This window comes from Ambystoma mexicanum, chromosome 4p (assembly GCF_040938575.1).
Source record: "Ambystoma mexicanum isolate Mex_15411 chromosome 4p, UKY_AmexF1_1, whole genome shotgun sequence".
Taxonomy (NCBI): Eukaryota; Metazoa; Chordata; class Amphibia; order Caudata; family Ambystomatidae; genus Ambystoma; species Ambystoma mexicanum.
This window is the reverse complement of record NC_090927.1, coordinates 1,159,246,356-1,159,268,601: the sequence shown is the minus strand read 5'-3', so window position 1 is coordinate 1,159,268,601 and position 22,246 is coordinate 1,159,246,356. Positions and strand designations below refer to the sequence as shown.

At 45.6% G+C, this 22,246-nt stretch overlaps 1 protein-coding gene across 1 annotated transcript in view; it reads right to left on the bottom strand.

Moving 5' to 3' along the window:
• The window catches only part of CCDC170 (coiled-coil domain containing 170), a 466,382-nt gene that overhangs the window by 11,003 nt on the left and 433,133 nt on the right, over positions 1 to 22,246 (bottom strand). The window contains exons 11-12 of the mRNA XM_069606775.1: positions 8,218 to 8,460; positions 6,822 to 7,058 (exon numbers count right to left, since the gene is read on the bottom strand). Of these exons, the coding sequence (XP_069462876.1) occupies positions 6,822 to 7,058; positions 8,218 to 8,460 (480 nt within the window). The remainder of the gene's footprint in view (positions 1 to 6,821; positions 7,059 to 8,217; positions 8,461 to 22,246) is intronic.

The window sequence follows — 22,246 nt, the reverse complement described above, 5'->3', positions numbered from 1 at the left end:
TGGACACATTGAGTGTCTAGGAAATGCCCGGAGCAAGGACAATGGCTAATGGACATGCCCCAGGAAAAGTGTCCACTAAGCATGGTCGCAGCCATCCCCAGTGGCCACCCCGAGGCTCAGGGTGAGCCTAGGGCATGAAAGTATGCTAATATATATTATTATTTAAAAAACTAAAATTCAGTGAAAAATAACTTTGGATAAAAGGAATTTATGGTTACATTTAATCTCACAAAATCCTTCCTAAGGCATACATAACTTGGCCACCACCATCCACTACTCATGACACCATACATAGCATCACAGATGGCATGTAGGTAACCACAGTTCCAACAGGAACCAAGGAACAAAGGCCGCTAAGGAAGAACAGCAGTGCACCAGACTGGTTATTTACAACATTAATTTAATTTGAGGGCCATCACAAACCGAAGCCCAAAAGGACTGAAGAGATGAGTTTGAAGAGACAGCTTTCCATGTCCAAGAGTCCAAGTTGACACATCATTGACAGTACCACAACTGGTGAATTTGTGAGGTTTTGTTGTTTTGTTGTTGTTCTGTGCTTCAACCATAACATCCTTTTAGCCAAAAGTATTTAATTAAATAAATATCCCAAGCTGATGGGGCCCAATGAGGTCGAAACATGTTTGGTGATGCTTGTGGTCTCGTGCAGAAGGGATATGACCAAGTAGTTCAGGCTGGACTGCTCCTTTTGGAGTGTGACCAAGCCTGATTTGCATATGGTATTTGCCCTTTTGTAATGGCTTGGCAGGTGAAAAAAGAACAAAGGTCTTGAGGGCCCAGAACAATGCCAGAGGTTAAGATTCATTTTAGACCTTCCAGCCATCACTCTTGTTTTGATTGAATACATATATATTACAGGGCCTGTGGTAGCGGCCTTGTAGTTAAGTTGCTCAGCTCATATAAAGAGCACCGTTTGGGCAGGCGAATCCTCACCAAACTTTGCAAAAAAAGTATATGACTCCCTCAGAACGATTCAGCAAAGTATGGTGCGGTTTTTGTCAAGGGGGTGGGCAAAGTTATATGAAGGTCCCAAAATGTGTGGTCATCCTCAGACATAATGGAAAAAAATGTTTTGTTCACGCCTACAGCCACAACTGCTGGAAGGATTCTCACCAAATTTGTGCCTGAGGAATGGCTTGTTCCCGAAAATTTGGTGTAAATCCGTCCAGTAGTTTTTATTTAAAACAGCCAAAGAATAGGTAAAAAGAAATTACTGATATCTGGGTCTGGTCCGCAGGCTCACTTCCCTATTCGGTCCGCAGACACCCACATGGACCAATCAGGGGGCGGCCTGATTTACACAGACATCGAACGTGCCCGCTGATTGGATGCTGAAAAGCGGGAGGTGCAGCATATTTTTTGAAACGGTCGCCATGTTGGATCCGCAGAGACCCGCCGGTGTCCGCGGATACCGTGGTGGGGGGAATGCCTGGAAAACACCTTTGAGGTTATTTGGTGGTTGAAATAGAGGCTGGAAAGGGTGGGGGTAGAAAAAAGATGATATGGGGCTGTTTTTATGGGTGAAAAAAGTGGGTGCGGGCATCGTCGTGAACTAGCTGTTTGGAAAACACATTTGGAGTTATTTGATGGCTGAAAGAAGGTGTGGAAAGGGTAGGGGAGTGGAATAGGGATGATATGGAGCTGTTTTTATAGGTGGAAAATAGGGTTTTCAGTTGCTGCCAAGTCCGCCGGCAATATTCGTGTCCATAGACATAATTTCAATTGCTCTGGGTTCAGGGCGAGTTTGGTTATGTGAAGGTGTATTGTACATACTTGTTATACGATTTAATTCTATTGTGTTGGTTGTGGCCACTGGCAACACATAGGGCCTCATTATAAGCATGGCGGTCCGGGAACTACGGTACCTGTAAACATGCTGGTACCGTAGTTCCCAGACCGCCATACTATGAGCTGTGCTCGCGGGCGCCTGTCAGCCCGCCATGTCTGACCTGGCAGGCAGAGTGGCACCCGCGAGCAGAGCATGTCGGATGCACCGGCACCATTCTGAAGGGCTCAAATGGGAATGGGGACTGACAGGCACCGGTACCCGGCAATGCAGGAATTACCGGGTCCGGCAATGTCGGAATTACCTGGTAATTCCTCATTGCCGGGTGCCTGAAAAAATGCAACTGTTTTACAGGCACGGCTGCCGCGGGGTTATAATGAGGCCCATAGTATAGTAATATGTGTATAGTAATTATAGGTAATGTAGGGGGAGTATACAGTAATTGGATTCTCCTTAAACGTTTACATGATACCATTAGAATCATGGACCCGACACTGGACTGACTAATTTGTTTTCCTTACTATCCGCCCTTACCAGCTGCAACTGGACTGTTTGTACTCCACCACCTCACTGTGTATAGTAGTTATAGGTACTGTAGGGGGAGTATACAGTATTTGTAATATGGTGGAATGATATAATTAAAGTGTATATGGTATTTATGATTGTAGCACAACTGAGGACAGTGCTCCTCCATGTCTCCTCCGCCTTTCACACGGTGAACCATTCTATCTTCATGAAACGGTTATGTGATACCTTTAGCATCATGGGCCAGGCTCTGGCTGATTTGCATTCCTCACTAACCGCCCTTCCCAGCTGCAACTGGGATCTTTGTACTGCACCACCTCACAGTGCAGAGTGCCCCAGGCTTTTATCCTATAATTGTCCATCTATTTTGTCCGTCTGGTTCACCTGATGTCTTTCTTTTTTTTTTTTAAATCATTTTCAGTGTTATGTTAATAACACACAGCTTTCCTTAAACTTCCCTGAACTAATTTGTTAGCCTAATTTTTTATCCCTGATTGTTTGATCGCCATTGTGTGCGGCTAAAGAGCTGTCTCAATGCCAGTAAGACGGAGATCTTTCTTCTTGTGATGCCTGTGCCCTGTTTTTCTCCTATCCTTTGGCCGTTAATCTTTGGGCTCCTCTACTTTCATCATCCTGTGAGGCCAAAAACTTTTCTCTCCTTTAATACTTACATTTTGGCACTTGTACAAAAAGCCCATGCTTTCAGCTGGCCCTCCTTACAGGCCTTGTACCATTCCTCACCTTCCTCCAGAAGCTGAACGTATGTAGAGCCCTGGTCCTGCGTAGGCTGGCCTACTGCAACAGACTCTTCCTTAACCTCCCCCGTTGTTGTCCATGTCCCCTTCGGCTAATCTAGCATAGGGCTGCAAGACTTAACTTTGGCCTAAAGCCCAGTGATCGTAGCGCGGCAGCCCTACATTGTGTACATTGGCACCTGCTAATTTCAAGAACTACAATATGTCCAACTTTGTTTCCCTAAAACACTGCCCTGCTAGAGCCCTCCGCTGCTATAACTCCCATACTGTGAATGTCAGACACTTTTTCAAACAAAGAGCGCAAGGCATGTCTCTGTCTTTAGGTGGTGCCTCTCTTTTGAACAGCTTTCCTGCTCCTGTTATACTTGAACTGGACTTCCTTAAGTTCTGCAAACTTATGAAAACTCTGCTTTGTGTTCCTGTTTTACTTAATCCTGTCCCTGCTAACTCATACCACTGAGACTGGTGACCTGATCCCTCATAAACCTTACAGGTTCCAGACCCTATATCTAGTGGACACCAGCTCACCACCCACCCCCCCTCTTCAGCACTGCCCTTGTGGGTCAACTGCCTGGTGACTGTGTACCACGCCCGTGGAACTCCTCTGCCCAGCAGGCAACTAGTAGCCTCCCACCTTGGCATCCCTTGGCAATTTACTTCTGGGATCCTATGAGCACTTGGCAATCCGTACTCCTCTTTCCGTTCATGCACTTCTTTTACTGCACAACGCATATGTGCATTTATAGCAGCAGTGTGTACAATTCTTTGGGATAAGCAAGGGAAATGCATATGCAAGATATTTGTATAACATTTTTAAGTGGCGGTTGTGTGCAAGTTTAATATGTTGCTATGGTTATATGTAGAGTTTTTTTTAACTCTGTCAAAGATTTTATCTACTGGAGGAAATAACCCCAGGCCCCTCCTGGAAACCGTGTCAACGCTTCGTGCCCGAGTTGTTTCGTACCTGGTCCCATTCAATCCAGCGGGTATGCGGAGCACTGTGCAGAATTTATGACCTTTTCTCTATGTGGGAATGAATGGGTTTAGGCCCAAAACAGCTTTGTTTTGCTTTCTTAATAACTTTTACATTTTTAATGAATCATTCCCAAAATGTCCATTCTGGGGCAGAGGGACATAAGACAAACTTTTTCTTTGCAAAATATCAGCTAAATCCATCAAGCGAGTCAAAAGGTATTAGCAATTCAATTTTCGGGTATCCTATGAAACTTGATACTCAATTTAATTATAGTGATGGAATAAAAGTCTCCCCCAACCATACATTATAAGGTCATTGAAAATGACCATTGCGAGGCACACAACTTCCACCTGACTGTCCTTATACATGACTTGCAATATCCTTTTAAACAGACGGATAGATATTTTTCATTCCTTAAAATATATGGGGGAGTAAATATTTTTTAAGCTTTGTATATTGTGATGGCATCATGAAGTGGACACAGACGACAGGTTCAAGTTTGAACTCACACCATTTTATTAACTTAAATGTCAGGATGGAGTAAGGCCTAACTTGCCCTACACTAAGATGGGATCTCCCTACCTAAAACAAACTAAGGATAGTCTCCATTAGGAGGTCCAAATCAAAAGTCAGTCTGTGTCCAAAACCTATACTTGCCCTCACAATTAACTGCATACAATGTGTAAGGATGTTAGCTTCAAAATGAATAGTGTTCAAAATAACGTTCTAAGCTTCTTCCAGCTCTTGGCTTGCAATCAGCTTCCCCTTCCCCGAGTTCAAAACAGTTCACAAAGTATCGGGGTACCCTTCCCCAAGTTTTCAAATCTTCCAGGTCTTCAAAAACAGCACATTGCTTTCATTTCATTCAGATATGCTCATAACTTGCTTTTGTTCTGTGCAACATTCAGAAATGCTCATAATGTCACTCAGTTTGTTCAGTATTCAAAATTATTTGTTTCAGCATTCAAAAGTGTTTGTCGCTACTTGCAGTTCATTCGAGATTTAAAAGCAATTGTTTCAAAGGTTCTTAGCGCAACTTCCACTTTGTTCGATATTCAAAACATGTTTGCTTCATGTTCCCGGAGCGCACTGGTATGAGTGTTCGCTGTTTCCAATCACTGACTTCTTGCAGCAGCTCCCTTCAGCTCTGTTCCATTCTTCGTTCTCCGGTCCACCTCCAATACCTCTGCTCTTCCCTCGCGGAAGTCGGAGTGAGGACTGCTCACTCTCCTGGAGTTCTGCAGCATCTGGTGTGCTTCAACGCTGCACAGCGCCTTCTGCTCACACCTGACACAAAGGGTGTGCAGGACTTCCAGACCCTAACGGGACATGCCTGATTTTTCCATCTGAAAACGTCAATAGCCCTCTTCTTTGTCTCAGTACCAGAGTGGTGTTTAGGGAGGTTTACATTATCCAAATGAGGACGTGTCCTCCTAGTTGGTCTCTTCCTCGTCCCAGTACTAGAGTGGTATTTCTGGGGGTCATTTTGGGGGGGATAAAAGGGAAAAGGCTTACAGTAACCTATAAATGCTTTAGGAACAGAAGGTTCATTTTGAAAAGGGAATGGGGGATACCATGTCACACCTAGGGACGTCCTCTCCCCACTCCCCAAGTTCCCTCCATCCAGGTAATCCTCCCTCACATATCCACCCCCAGGGTCAGGATCCAAAAATGATAGCTTTTCCCTGGGCACCTGAGAGGAGGATTCTGGGGAGAAAGAAGTGAGGACGCCCTCCGGTTCCTCACAATAGATCCTCTTCTGTAACTACTCTGTACATTTTCATTTTTGGAAATATACTTTTTAGGGTCCATTGTTTCCTCATTTTCGCCTGCGCCTCTTACTCTGTGACAGAACGAAATCTGTTCTACAATTTAATTCCCAGCAATATGGCAAAAGAATTTGACTGTGGGACTCTGCACCCCACTCCATGCAATAATGAATGGATGGTATCCTGTGTCCCAGGTGATACCCGCTTGGCTATCAAGCAAGTGAAGCTCCTGTTAACACGGCCCTCAATCCCCTGTTCTGCCCATTCTTTGCCGCCCCCCCCTTATTCACATGTGCACACTGTCAACTCTTGACTCATCTGTGACTCACAGCATAGGTCATGGCTGGTCCAAGCAAGAACAGCCTGGTTGTTGGGTCTGGGATAACGAACACAATACAAATCTTAACGGCTTTCACTCATCAAGGGTCTACTTGCAAGGATCCACAGACCTGCGTAAAGCACTTACCAACTAATGGTTCTCCTTTTTCATCCTTTTTTCCCTGCCAACATTTCTCGCCCAATTCATGTGCGAGTGCCTACACATGCATAAAGAAATTAGCATTCCCCTATATTTCTGATCTTCCTAAATCTTCTACCTCCATCTGCTCCTGCCTACTCTGTATCATCCCCCTCCCCAGATTCCTTTTCCCCTCCATTGACCTAGGCATCGTTTCCTCACGCGCAGTAACAATATGCTCCCCGGACAACCCTTGATGTAGGGAGTTGTGCAGTCAAAATTGAAAATACATTTTCATTACATAAGCACTAAATATACACTTTTGTTTATGCGACTCACACCTCATGCTCTCCTTAGCTGCACTGTTTTGCTATTAAATTTCCTCTACATCATATACATTTCACAATCAACATATTGCATATAAAGCTCAGCTTCAATGTATGCAATATAACTCGGACTGCATATTCTTCAATTAAAAGACTATTTAACAAAACATACAAATTTACACGCAGATCAAAAAGTTAAGCAAGCCTACCTGTCTCTCTCTCTTCACAACGTCTTCCAGAGTTTTCTTCATTGATGTTAGCTCGCCGCTTACAGCGTCCAGCATACTCTTGTACCGGTCTTTCTCTTCTTTTGCCTCCTGCTCTCTGAAATCCAACTCAGACTTCACTGTGGCCAGTCTCTTGTGAGTCTTCTCCTTCACTTTTTCCAGTTTGCCCAGAGTCTCACTCAGACCTTCAATTGCTTTATGCTGCTCCAATGTTCTGATCTGTGCAAGAGTCGGAGAGATGGTCATTTAAAGCATTATCCTGTAAACCTAAGTACAAAGCATGTGAGATAGTATTATTGGGCAAATACTAATGCCCCATGGCAGGACACACAAAAAAGTACAGTTAAGCAGCCACACTCGACTTCCCTGGTACTATACCCCCAGTGCTAAGGACGTGACGTGCACATCCTTCCCACATTTACTGATAAATGCAGTTAGTGCAACAGCAGAATTCCTGCCACGGGAAAGGAGCTTTGTTGAATACTTTTAATTTAACTAGACCACCCCCCCCCGACCACTGAAGCTCTGTGGGAGGGACTCAAGTCAACCCACCATAGGGTTATCCCAATAGCAGAACATTGACATAGGGTCCATTGCACTCTCCTTTGAAGCAGTAAATCCCTAAGTGTGATATGACCCAGTGCATATTGTTTAACCTAATGCCAATTAATTGGATGCTGCCCGCTCAGTTATTCAAAGTACTGCTCTTCTGAACAACAAGGATAGAGGAGGGATTTATCACTCCATGTGAAGGCCAACCGCTCGACCGCTACGGGAGCTTGACTTCCTGCAGTCAGAAAACAGTGAGGAGGACGTTCAGTTTCAACAGTTTCCCAGTTCTTGGAAACCTTGTTACGATTACCGTACCGTGAACTTTGGTTCAATAGCAACTACTTTGACGGGACCAGTTTATTTCAAAATGGTCCCAAAATGACCATACGATGGAGATTCCTCACTTTCTGTGGGCTGCATCCGTTCTCTAGGTATGAACCACTGTTAAAGAAATGAAGATAGGTTCTGAAAGTGGAAAATTCTGCAGACTGCTAAATAAGTGGAAAGGACGTTAACTCTTTCTAGCGAGAGTAAACAATATGCTATAGTTAGTTATCACCCAGGCAATGTCATAATCTACCTGCCAGTCTAATTGGCATGGTACAGGCTAGAAATTCAACTCAATTCTTTGTATATCTTTGCTATTACATGTAGGGTGAACATAATCTTCCCTTTCACAAATCTGATAGTAACAAAATATACTTCAGATACTCAATTCATAGAAATAATACAGACAATGTTCCTGAAAGTTTGTAGAAGAAGTCCCCCCTTTGTGTTCAACCCCCCCATCAGACTAAAAGGAACAGTAATGGCGTTTATTACATGCCTTGAGTTCATTGGTGTCAGCGAGCTTTGCTTTGAGTTCGGTATTTGACAGCTGTGAGGCACTTAGCTCCTTCTGAAGCCGATCCACCTTCTTCTGCAACTTCCTGACTGTGAGGTTTGCGTCGTCTCTCTCCACAGCCAACGCAGTGCGAACTTGCTTCTCCTCATCAAGCTGTGCGATTTTCTTCCGCAGTAGGTCCATGTGCAGTTCTTTGCTCTCCAACTTCTCTTTCTGGGTCTTCAACTGAATCAGAGCACACAAACGTTACATGTCACACGTGTCAACAGAGCATCAGCGTATTGAGTATTGCAGATTATAGCTGCTGTTGGCATTTCTCTAAAATCACCAACCCACGGATATAGGAGAAATTCTTAAAATGTACACTAATAGAGTTGATCAATGCTTATTATTGGTATGATTTAATGTTTTTAATTAGCAATTTTCCCCTAACTGTTATCTTCTCCTTCTGCCTCTTTATTTTACATCCAAGCATACAGGTTTTATACATGTGTTGGACCAACTAAAAATGGTATTAGTATGGTGGCACGGTTGGTAAGCATTCAAAATTACACATGCTTCTTCACAGCAATAAACAACTTGAAAACAGCTCTATTGGAAACATTTCTTTTCATGTACAAAAACATTTGGTATTTTGACCAATAGTGATGCGGACACGGAACAAGCTCGTTGGTTTCAGCCAGACCTCCACAGTATCCTTCCCCTAAACCTGGCTTAAGCCAATGCACGCTGAAAGCAACTTAAAGGGTTGAATTGTGTGTTGAACTACTATGAAGGAATGAAACCTTGAAAAAAATATGAAAATGATCACTTTGTTGTGCTCAGCTCCCTGTCTTCTTCCCTCATTAAGTGAAGTCAGTGTGGGCTGGGTCTATGCACCACTGTGAATTAAAAAGAAGGGGACGGGGTCAATTTTTAAGACATTCCCCTCTACTAGAACTCAAAGACAGAACCCCTGCACAGGGCACCACTTTTTCATTGTACAGTACACCCCTACCCCTGACTAAGCGTATCACTAGAATGTCAACTGTTACTTCGCATGAACCGCTGGAAGCACCAGCATGCAACCCTTACAGACTCAGAGGCTGGCATACTTGAACACAACCTTTCCCAGGAACGAGCTGGGCGCTATATGCCTGAAACAGATTAGGCCAAGAAGTGTGCTCAGCACTATATCCCTATGACCGAGAAGTCAAGAAGCATGTTTGGAGATGTATGCTAGAAACTGAGGAATTAGCAAAGAAGCGTGCTGGATTCCATTACTTTGAGACTAAGAAGACAAGAAGCGTGCTTGGCAATGTATCTCGGAAACTAAGGAATGAAAAAAGAAGCATGCTGAAATCTATAACCCTGAGACTAAGACGTAAAGAAGAGATCTTGGTGATGTATCCCGGAAACTAAGGAATGAGAAAAGAAGTGTGCTGGAATCTATAACCCTGAGACTAAGACGTCAAGAAGAGTTCTTGGCGGTGTATCTCGGAAACTAATGAATGAGAAAAGAAGCATGCTGGAATCTATGACCCTGAGACTAAGACGTCAAGAAGAGTTCTTGGCGATGTATCTCGGAAACAAATGAATGAGAAAAGAAGCGTGCTGGAATCTATAACCCTGAGACTAAGACGTCAAGAAGAGTTCTTGGCGATGTATCCCGGAAACTAATGAATGAGAAAAGAAGCATGCTGGAATCTCTAACCCTGAGACTAAGACGTCAAGAAGAGTTCTTGGCAATGTATCTCGGAAACTAATGAATGAGAAAAGAAGCGTGCTGGAATCTATAACCCTGAGAGTAAGACGTCAAGAAGAGTTCTTGGCGATGTATCTCGGAAACTAATGAATGAGAAAAGAAGCGTGCTGGAATCTGTAACCCTGAGAGTAAGAAGTCAGGAAGTGTGCGTTGTGCTATATCCCTGAAACTAAGGAACTAGCAAAGAACCATGCTGTACACTATATATACCCGAGACTAAAGTTTCAGCCAAGAAATCTGTTTGGTGCTTTAACCCTGAGACTGGGAAGTCAAGCAAGGTAGGAGTTTAAAATAGTGAAACCCTATTGAAATACGGGATATCCCAATGCCGTGTAGATGGTATATTCCAGCCAGCATGATTGTAACAATAATTGAATGTACACCTCAAAATTGCCAGATTTTTGTTGATTGCCACAGCATTTGGAAAACACTAAGAGGATCATTTTGTAAATAGTGTTCATTGACTGCAGGGGACAGGCACCATTAACACTTATGTGCTGTTTCCTGCATGTCATCTTCAACATTTACAAAACTGGGTGCAAAAGAAGAGAGTACGGATAGGTGATATCACCTTTATTTTTTTCCTTTTAGTCTGAGTTTAAAAAAAATAATGTACTTGCTACCTGCAAATTATGATTTGCAGGTGGAACTTATAATACATTTCTATGGATCCGGTCTGCTTTTTACAGGTGCTCAAACTGGGGGATTTCCTGTTAATCCATTCCTTTTAAAACTTCATGAAAATATGATAGAGACATAAAAGCATGTAAGATGAATTTTGTTTTGTGCTCCCATATGCTTACAAATGTCTGTAAAATATCGCTGGGGGTCTTGTTTACTCTGAAGGGAATCAGTGAAGGCATAAGTACCATGCCACTTTTAATTATTTTCCCCACGTTCCTGCATTAGTCAGGGAGTGGTGTGGAGGGGGGTTAGATTCCATGTCTGCTGCCATTCCCCGCTCCGCCAGACAAATGCAGTTGCCTTAACGCTAGGATGGATTTTCACGCTGGTGGTAATTATATGGATTCCTATGGAATATGCCTGAAATTGCTACATGGTAAAAGTGCAGCCGTGTTACATATGGTATCCATTGTAAATGCCTCCCGGCAAACATCAATTTCAAGAGTTACACTTTTCCACCAAGCAATTGTGTTTATTTTTGTCCATCACAACAATTACTATCTCCCAAGACACTCCACCTCCCTCATTCGCGTTACCCAACCGAAAGGTTTTTCGTACCTTCTTGGGTCGCTAATCAGACCCTTCTAAAGAAGCATTGATTTTTCTTAAGTGCGAGTATTTCAATGCCCTAAATTACATGATTATTTTATAATCTTGAAAACTATTCTTACAACTAACTTATCAATAAAACAAACTCAAGGTAAGCTCACATCCATGCCATAACACTTGCCAAATTAATGTGGAGATGTCCAAGTAGCAGCCTAACAGATGACAGTCAAAGTGGCCAGATGCTTAAAAGCAACAGATGCCATCTTAGCGGAAACTACATGAATGTGAAGGACTTCCGATGGAATAAGGGCAGCAAACATGCAGCTTTCAAGAATACAGGAAACCCTCAAAAAGCCAAACAGCTCTTTGAGGCATGTGTGGCAGAGGAGAATTCCTCTTAAGTGACCTATCAGATGAACATATTCCCTTTGTCTCATCTAAGAAAAACTTGGAACTAGTTTCAATACCCAGACGATAAAGCTTGTTTTCTGCTTTTAACAAACACATGGGGAGAAGTGTGGTCATGATTTGTTCCTGGTTCACATTAAACCCTGACAACACTTTAAGAAGTAATAAAAGGAGGGGTGCAAAGCATTGACACTAAGTAGAGTGGGGGTGCGTGGGGGGTTGGAGGGATAATCAGACTTGTGAGCCACAAAAGGGTGTTTTGCAGAAAGACGTTATTGTAATGGTAGGCAAGGAAGGGGGCTTACTTAAACAGACCTTAAATAGAGCGCTGGGTTCTTAGCAGATATTGAGGGTGTTCATTTATCCGAAGTCCCTTCAACCTCCAAACTCCAAGGTTGTCATCCCTCCAGTTTTAATGCAAATAATCTTTGAGTTCACTGAATGCTACTGAGGTTGTCAGAATGCCGTTTCTTCAGGGCATAGAAACAATTGGGAAGAATAAGAATGAAGCAATGAAGCAGTCTTTATTGAGCCCCATCCATGTTATAGTGGGTTTAAAAAATGCATGACAAAAACCTCCTACCAGAAAAGTGAGAGTAGAATAGGCCATTTTATCTATCAAGCTAGAAGAGTCACCGAGCAATGCATTGTGGGTTTGGAAATCAGCTCAGAAGCATACATCTTTTCTCCAGAAACTGTTTTTGTTGCACAGAGCAGGACTATTTTATACAGAGGTTTATCAAAAACCAAAAAGGTAAAATGCTTCTCTCCAGCAAAATAATGTATTTGTGTTTTTGGTTCTGCCCCTGTCATCACTCACAGTTTCTGCGTTTCTTTTTTCTGTTGGCGATAAAGAAATAATTGCTCTCTAAGTATTATTGGCTTCCCTTTCAGCAGTTCATTGGGGCCCATCGGATCTTTCAGAAGGTCCTGAGTTCTTCTGGAATATATAATCAATAGTGGTCAGTGGTTCAGAGATCTCTCCAGGCCTCAGACTAGCACAGCTGGAAAGGCATATGATCACATAGCATAAGCAATGCGAGAGGACAGGTTGGCAATAATAGGGCACATAACCAAATCCTTGGCTGTTGTGAATTGACTTCTGCCCTGTGGCAGTACAAGGATGAGTAGAGGCTAAAGTGCCTAGTAAGGCCTCACATGCCTACAAACTAAGAGCCAACACCATCATCAAGGTAAAACAGGGACAGTAAGCGGTATACCTCTCTGGCCTTTTATTGGAATGTGTGCCAGGGGAAGGCTATAATCTCGAGACGGATGTGACTGTGAAACAGCAGCAACCCAAACAGTGAAGTAGAACAGACCAAAGTAAAGGGATGTTCAATCAAGGTTTTATCAATTATATATATATGGGATACATTACTCACCGTAATCGTATTTCTGATGCTTGTATCTGCTTAGATTCACATGCTGTGCATAGGCCGACATCTAGTGGAAGCTGCGGAGTATTACAGTTTGTTTTTCGAAAGTCGAAAATGGGCGTCGACACAGGCGTGCCAGTAATACTATCCCTAGTGTGACGTCCATTGTACCCAAGATCCCTCACGCGTGTAGGATCCTCAGATTGTATTTTTTCTGACATGAGGAAGCATGAGGAGTAGCGTGAGTACAGATAATCCAAGCAGATAGACAGAAAGGTAAGACTACAAGCAATCATGCGCCTTCTCTCGGAGGGGAGGAAGGGTGGGTCGCATGTGAATCTAAGCAGATACAAGCATCAGAAATACGATTACGGTGAGTAATGTATCCCTTCTGAGGCTTGTGGAATCTGCTTAGATCACATGCTGTGCATAGATTAGCGAGCAGTACCAGAAGAAGGAGGTGGGATGTGAGAAGGGTCATGAGCAAACAGGTGTCTTAGAACCGCTTGTCCCACTTGTGTATCTGTCTTGGAATGAGTGTCAATGCAGTAATGCTGAGTAAAAGTGTGAATAGAGCTCCAAGTAGCCGCTTTGCAAATGGTGTCGAGGGGAACATTTGCAATGAAAGCCAGAGTGGCCCCAATGCCTCTAGTAGAGTGGGCCCTTGGCGTAAAAGGCAGAGTCTTTTCAGAAAGAGAGTAACACAGCTGTATACAGTTGATAATCCACTTCGAGATAGCGCCCTTAGAGACGCGATCCCCCTCTCTGCCTGTAGCTACGGAGACAAACAGTTGATCTGTTTTCCTTAGCGGTCTGGTTTTATTTACATAGTATAGGACCGCCCTACGCACATCTAGGGTGTGTAGTTTCACCTCAGCCGAGCTTTGCGGGTTCTGGAAGAAAGTCGGAAGCTCGATGGACTGGTTTACATGGAACTTGGATATGAATTTAGGTGAGAACCTAGGGTGTGTGCGTAAAACCAGTTTGTCCTTGTGGATAGTAAAGAAAGGATCCTGCACTGACAGAGCCTGAATTTCACTGACCCTTCTTATGGAGGTAATGGCTACTAAGAAGGCCGTTTTATAAGTCAGGTGTTTGAGACTACTTTTATGCATGGGTTCGAATGGGGGTCCCATGAGCTTAGCTAGCACCACGTTGAGGTCCCATCCTGGCGGTGGGTTCGAAATAGGAGGGTGAAGTCTCTTTACTCCTTCCATGAAGGCTTTAACCACTGGTACTTTCCACCACGAGACCTTGTTATGGGATGTGGTGTAAGCCGAGAGGGCTGCCAGGTGTACTTTCAGCGAGTTAAAAACCAACCCTGCATCCAGCAGGTGGAGCATGTATGTCACAACGTTGGAAGGAGTGCAATCAACCGGGTTGATTTGTTTATTCTGGCACCAGATAACGAATCTTTTCCACTTATCAAAGTAACAGTGCCTTGTATTTGGTTTCCTGGACTCCTTTAGAATGTCCGTACACCTCTGTGGTAATTTGAGATGTCCAAACTCTATGACTTCAGGAGCCATGCTGCTAGGTTCATAGAGTTGGGTTCCTGATGCACTGATTGACCCTGTTGCTGGGACAGTAGGTTGTACCAGGCTGGGAGTCTGATGGGTTCGCACACCGCCATCCTGCGTAGGTGTGGAAACCATGGTTGTCTCGCCCACATGGGAGCAACTAGGATGAGCGTCATCGATTCCTTGTTCATCTTGTATACCACCTTCCTGATGAGAGGAGTTGGTGGAAAAGCGTACGCAAACATCCCTGACCAGTTCATCCACAGGGCATTCCCTTGGGAGTCCGGCTGGGGGAACCTGGATGCAAATCCTGGGCATTGTTTGTTTTCGCTTGTGGCGAATAGGTCTATAGTGGGGAAACCCCACTGAGAGAAGAGATCTTCTACTACGTCTCTGTGAAGGACCCATTCGTGTTCTTCTGGGAGGGAGTCTCTGCTTAGAGCATCCGCTAGGGAATTGAGCTCCCCTGGAACATGTTGCGATGACAGGAAGATGTTCCGTCTGAGTGCCCATATCCATATTTTCTGGGCAAGCTTGGACAGATTTGGCGAACGAGTCCCCCCTTGCTTGTTCAGATAGAACATGGCTGTCGTGCTGTCCGTCCTGATCTGCACCGACAAGTTCAGTAGATGGGGCTCGAACGCCCTTAGCGCTCGGAATACTGCCAGAAGCTCTAGCATATTGATGTGGTTCTTGGCTACTGAGTGAGACCAGAGACCCTGAGCCCCACCCAGTCAGGCATGCATCTGTAGTCAGCACGGCTTGTACTTCGGGATCGTAAAAGGGTTTCCCCCTTGCGAGATTCTCTCTTGTCCACCAGTGTAGGCTCTGTACGAGTGTTGGCGAAACGACCACTAGATCGTCCCAATGACCACTTGCCTGAGACCACTGTTTCGCCAACCATTCCTGCATGGGACGCATGCGCAGACGCGCGTGGGGGACCAGGTAAATGCATGACGCCATCATGCCCAGTAACCGCATAGCTTTGCGTACTGTTATCTGTTGACCTGACTGATAATGCGGAATTTGCAGAAGTATATTCCGAATTCTCTCTTCCGAAGGGAAGGTCAATCCTTTCTGAGTATCTAGGATAGCTCCTAGAAACTGTTTTGAGGTGCTTGGCACCAGACTTGACTTTTTCTCGTTGATGGAGAAGCCTAATTCGTGGAGGAGGTCGATAGTCCTTTGAATGTTTGACCTGCAAATTCCTGGGGTTTCCCCCGTTATGAGCCAGTCGTCCAGATAAGGGTACACCGGGATTGCTTCCCTGCGTAGGTGTGCAGCCGCCACCGCCAGTACCTTGGTGAATACCCTTGGTGCTGAAGCTATCCCGAAGGGCAGTACCTTGAATTGGTAGTGGCGACTGTCCACCTTGAAGCGCAAGTACTTTCTGTGCGCTGGGAGCATGGAAATATGAAAATAAGCATCTTTCATATCCAAGGTTGCCATGTAATCCCCCTTTTTTAGGAGGGGGATTACCTCTTGTAGCGTGGTCATACGGAATTTTTGGGGCTTGACATACTTGTTGGCAGGCCGTAAGTCCAATACTGGGCGCATTGTCAAATCTTTCTTTGGCACAAGGAAGTAAGTTGAATAGATACCCTTGTTTACCTGGTGTCCTGGGACGAGTTCTATCGCGTCCTTTTCTAGCAGAATGGCGATCTCCTCGAGAAGGATCTTTTGATGCTCTAGGGAGTGCACTCTTTGTCGTGGAGGATGATTCCGGGGACGCTGCAGTAGTTCTATACAATATCCTGCGGATACTGTTGACAGCACCCATCTGTCTGAGGTGATCCCTTCCCAAGCCTGGGTGAAGGTGGAAATGCGTCCCCCTACTGGGGTTGCGTGGCAAGGGACCCTGAACTGAGCGTCACTGTTTTGGTGGAGGCGTGCCACCTCCCTTGTTGGGGCTGCCTCTGCCTCTTCCACAACCTCTCTTGTTACCCCTGCCGTAACTCTGGGTAGACTGCTGGTTGTTATTCCATTGTGTACCTTGTCCCTGGGCATAGTTGCCTCTTTGTGAATTTTGGCCGCGTGGGCGACGAAAATTATTGTTCCCCCTCTGGTTAGGGGGTTTGTTGGTAAGCTGGCCAAGGGACTTGAGAGTCTCATATTCATCTTTGGCATTTTTAAGTGCGTCTTCGACCGCTTTCCCAAACAATAGGTCGGGTTCCACTGGCTTGTCTATTAAAGAAGCCTGGGTTTCTGTCTTGAATCCTGACTGCCGTAACCACGCATGTCTCTTGATAACAGTACCTTCTGCTATCAATCTCCCTGCGTTGTCAGCGGCGTCGAAAGTTGCTTTTAAAATGCAACCAGACACGGCTCTCCCCTCTGCTGAGATCCGAGCCAGCTGGCCTTTTAACGGTTCTGGAGCAGAGGCAATGAGCGCCGCGACTTCTTCCCATTGATGGCAATTGTAACTAGCCAACAGGGTGGTGGAATTCGCAATCCTTGCTTGGTAGGCGGACGTTGAGGCTACCTTTCTGCCAAACCCGTAAAGTTTTTTGCTCTCCTTATCGGGAGGAGCTTCTGATGAAGATAAGGGCGTGCCAGCCCTTTTTCTAGTGTTGGTCACCACTAGGGAATCTGGTTTAAGATGTCCCCTTATATACAGAGGGTCAGACTGGGCTGCCCGGAAAATCTTTTCAATTCTGGGGTTGACAGCTCTGGTGAGGTTAGGATTCACCAGGGAAGGATCTATTCTTCGTTGGATGGATTTGAGGATAGGGATGGTCTGAGCGACCGGTCTTCTCTCTCCTACAAACTCCTCCGCGAAGTCCCTTTCCTCCTGTACACCGTGGGTGTCGATGTGGAAGTGTTCCGCTGCTCGAGCGAGAACCTCGTTGAGGAGGGGCTGGTTATCAACTGGAGAGTCAGTAACTGGGGCTTCGCTTTGTACTGGGGAATCTACTCTGTAAATTTCCTGCTCATCTTCTCCCTCCTCCAGGTCCTCATCCTCTGCATAGTAATCTGTCCCGGTTTGTTCTTCCATAATTTCAAACTCCTGGTCCTCTTCAGGGAAAACTTGTCCCTGGTAACTGGGGAGTGGAGTAGAATATGGGGTGGAGTAAGGCTGAACCTTGAAGGGTTCAGGTCTTTCGACCCGGGGCTTTTTACTTAGCGGGATAGGATCGGAGGAGCCTGAGGGTGTGGCCCCTTGAGGGTTATATGAAAGAAAGTGTTCTGGGTTCTTATCATAAAAATCAGCCAAGGAAGACATCCTAGACATAACCCTGTCTATGTCTTCACTGGACCATTCCCTGGAACAGGGTATTACTTTAGCAGGAGATGATTTATGGGACTTTTCAAGGGTAGACTTGTGTTTACTTGTCTGCCTAGGGTGAGAGGATGGCTTTACAGGGGTGGAAGGCTGTGCTTTCCGCTGTTTCCCCCCCTCCCCGTGCGTGGAAAAATGTTTTCCCTGTCCCTTGGAGGCCCCAGAGATTTTCGACGCCTGGCGCCGAGGGTCTGGAGAGGTATCTGTGTGCTTCGGGCGTGGGGCCTCACTGGTGTTAACCGCGGTCTCGGTATCTTGGAGCGCGGCCTGGGGGTGGAAGTCGTCTTCGTCTCCCGACGATCGAACTTCCGTTAATGTGTGTAGCGAGGCACTCTTGGCAAGAGTGGATGATTGCCTTGCGTCGTGAGGTGATCTCGATCGAGAGCGCCCAGAGGACACCGAGTCGGACTGTTCTTTTTGTGCCTCTTTCCGGGAAGTCGACGTCGTCGAGGTCCGGTTGGTCTTAGTGTGTTTAGTGTGTGTTAGGTGTGTAGCGCTTGCGTCGCCGGGGGTCTTCCCCATAGCCGCCCTGCCGGACGACCTTCCGAGGTCAGGGACCTGCGCTCGCCGGCTGTCTTTCGACGCCATAATGCCCTCGCCGTCCGAAAGTACGGCGTCGCTGCCATCGCTGAAGGCGCCCTCCGCTGCCATGGCCTCCTGCCTGGCGTGGTGGGCCCAACGCTTTGTCGAACGGTCCTTAAGTGTCTTAGGTTTAAACCTACTACACGCTCTGCAGTTCGCTTCGGGGTGATCCCTCGGCAAGCAGAGATTGCACGTGGCGTGCCTGTCGACCCAAGGGTATTTGCGATTGCACTTGGGGCAGAATTGAAAAGGGGTACCCTCCATACGCACCTTAAGGCAGCGGGCTGCTAAGTGTAGGAATATATAAAATGTAACTATATATCAAGAGTGAAGAGTATGTACCACCCCCCACTCTCCCTACTTGTAAGGGCCGAGGCCAGCGGCCTACTAGGCCCGGGCCGAGGCCAGCGGCCTTCCGAGGCCCAGATCCGTCGTGCAGCAGTCGACGGTCGATGACTTCTCCAGCCGTCGTCGAGGTTGAGGGTCGACGTTGGGGTGGGGAAGGGAATGAATAAGAATTATAATTATAATAACAGCAAAGTATGGTTAAGGCCAGGGAACTCCGCAAGATGCTTCCGACCAGTATGGCGGAAAAAAACAATCTGAGGATCCTACACGCGTGAGGGATCTTGGGTACAGTGGACGTCACACTAGGGATAGTATTACTGGCACGCCTGTGTCGACGCCCATTTTCGACTTTCGAAAAACAAACTGTAATACTCCGCAGCTTCCACTAGATGTCGGCCTATGCACAGCATGTGATCTAAGCAGATTCCACAAGCCTCAGAAATATATATATATATACACACACAACACACTTTAAACACAGCATATGAAATAATAACTAAATAGAAAACCCTACAAAACCCACTACTGTAGAAAAAACACAGACTATACTAGATAGCAAGATGCAGCGGTCTAAGCAATGAGAAGAGGACAAAAAGACAATAAAAACCACAATATTCAAAAGGATACGTTTTTTTGTTGCAAAAGGGGATTAATGTGACCTAGCCAGTCTCTAGGAACCAAAATAAACCAGGCAGCAGTTATCAGGCAATAACACCTTTGCACTGTCTTGGTGGTTTCGACAACAGCAAACCAGGCTTCTTTGCGCTGTTCAGTGGTTCCATTCAGTTCAAAGATGCAGCAGTCGCGGTGGTCCAGCAGCAAGCGCATGTTGAGAGGTGCGGGGGGTTGAAAGGTAGAAGGCTGCGGTTCAAAACCGTACTCAAGCGACGCAGACCGTGGAGGTCACCAGGCATGGTTTGGCGGTTGAGATTTGATGGCAGTTGAGCTTGTGGCAAGATGTGCAGGTGAGTCGGTTCAATGCGAGGGCTTGAAGGGTGTCGTTCAGAGAGAACATCAGGGTCAGTATGCTCGTCGACTGAAGTGGCAATGAAGAGACTGGTGCTTCAAACAGCGGTTTGAGCGATGCAAGTGCAGCAATACTTCTTTGTTTGAGCTGAGGCCATGATGCAGTGCAACAGAAAACTGGTTTGAATGGGCGTAATTACAGTTTGAATGTCGTAGAGTGCCCAAGGCAGCTCCAGAAGATCCGTTGGTTAGAACTGGGTTGCACACGCTCAAATCACGGTTTGCAGCCGTTCAATGGTGAAATTGCAGGCATGCTGGCTGTCTTGGCTCTCAGGTGCTGCGAGTGCCACTCCAGGGTCCCAAGAACAAGATGGGTCCTTTCCTCTTTCTCCCAAACAGGAGGGAGGCTGGCACACACCTTCAGGAGTCCTACAGCATGGTGATGTCCTGGACACTATTGTGGTCACTAAGCATGGTTTGGGGACAGAACACCTGCCTCCACCTCAAAACTGGAGGACTAGGGAAAGAATTACTCTCCCTACAGGGTGAAACAAAATCTTCTTGAAGGTTTGAAGTACATAGACGATTGAAATAAGTGGTGGAATACCCGTTCTTTTAAAGGCAAGTGTCTACAGCCGATTGGTCAAAAGCAAGCCTGCTTTAAGGGTCCGAACAAGTGGAACAAGTGGGCTTTGCCTTCTGACATCACACCCAAAGTGCTTTGTAGTACAGGAAGTGGAGGTGGCATGAAGGTAAAATAGAGGCATACAGAATCAAGATGGTTGAACCTTGCTCCAGCTCTAAGGAGCTTATATCGTCCACACTAACTCCAACCACTTCCCTTCTCCATCGAATGAAAGCTCCTCCTATACTTTGGGCATTTTTTAATGGGTGAGAAGTTGAGTAGCTAATATGGCGAGCACCTGTCTCATGACCCTGGTGTTGGAGAGTGAACAGGGGAATCTTCTCACATCACAACACACATAGTATTATTAGGCAGATAGCAACACCTGGCCCCCAAGATCAATTTCCTCACACACCTTTGGCAAGGCCGGGACCACTGTCACAGGGCACCTTGTTAAAAAATGTACATAGTTCACAACTTTGAAGACCTGTAAATTATGAATTCCGAAGTGGAGGGGACAGTAGCCCAACAATCTATCATCCAGATGAGCGATTGTGGCTAGACTGACAGAACCACATGAAGATCTGCAGCAGGATTGAGCCTTCAAACCAAAGGAAACAAGTCAAGTAATCCCTGAAAAGAACCATGAGCTACATCCTTCTGAAGAAATGCAAATGTGTGTTTTCCGAGATCCTGAATAACCTTACTGAAGTCAGAGAAAACCCTCAGGAATCAATGTGTCTACCTTAGAGTAAATACTGTTGCCCTGATAGACTTTCTATTATAAGCATGAAGAACATCTAACTTGTACCTGGAAATTGCTGAAGGTCTAAGCTTCTGAGATCAAGCTGTCAAATAGGGGGATTGAGGGTAACGGTGGGGGGCAAGTCCTCACTTGTGAGACAGAAGATTGCCCTAAAATAGAAGCATCGGTGACCCTTCCCCTGCTAGATTAATAAGGTCTGAGAACCAGGATCTGCTTGGCCATATAGGGGCCACCAGTATCACCAGAATCAAGGAAGATCCACTTGATTTTCTCAGCTTCACAGTGGCTTTAGGAATTAGAAGAACAGGACAGAAGTGTAAAGCAAAGGATCATCCTAATTCAGCTGAGACATATTTTAGCAGAGGGTTGCAACCCTCACAACTGATTGGGCTGGGAAAGGTAGAAGGGAGCTGTAGTGCAAAACATCAGGCGAGATGCATGTTGCAGACCACTGCCTTAGAGAAAGAAAGCCATTCCTTAAAGAAGTGGGATTACTGTTGTGGCGCACGATGACTGCTTGCAGTTCTGTCTGGAGACAGAAGGACTCAGTGCACAAAAGCTCATTGTAACACTGACCTATAGAGCTCCCAAGCATGCGGGGTATGTGTCCAACTAAAGCGGAAATCTGAGTGTTTCAGAACTCGGCTTTATGAACTGCTGAGGTTAGGATCCCATGAGGCAGGGCCCAATTTAGCAGATGTAGGGCATAAATCATTTTTATTAATTTATTTATTTTACATTTTTAAAGCATAATGGTTTTTTTTTGTGTGTCTTAGTTGCGTATTTATAACACGCTTAAACACCCAGAGGTTTCGGAGCGCGGACCTGGGGATCGAACCTGTGTTGCTTCGTGTGGTCTTGCTTCCAAGGTGTGCACGTTGCCGCTGAGCTATCCTATAACATAGTCCATATAACATAGTTGTTGTTCCCATCAGCATCGTACCTCTTTTCCTCCCCGCCCCCCGATGGAGGACAGGAAAGATCTCAGTGCCAGAAACAGCTGTTATCTCTGAATGTGTATGTGTGTAACCTGACAGGTCCAGCAATGGTGGGCTATTAGATAGTCTAGTTGTTACCAACATTTGTTAGATCAATTATTCCTGATGATCCACTGGCTACGAAGAGCTGACGAACAAGCTGGCCTAAAGAGCGAACCAGAA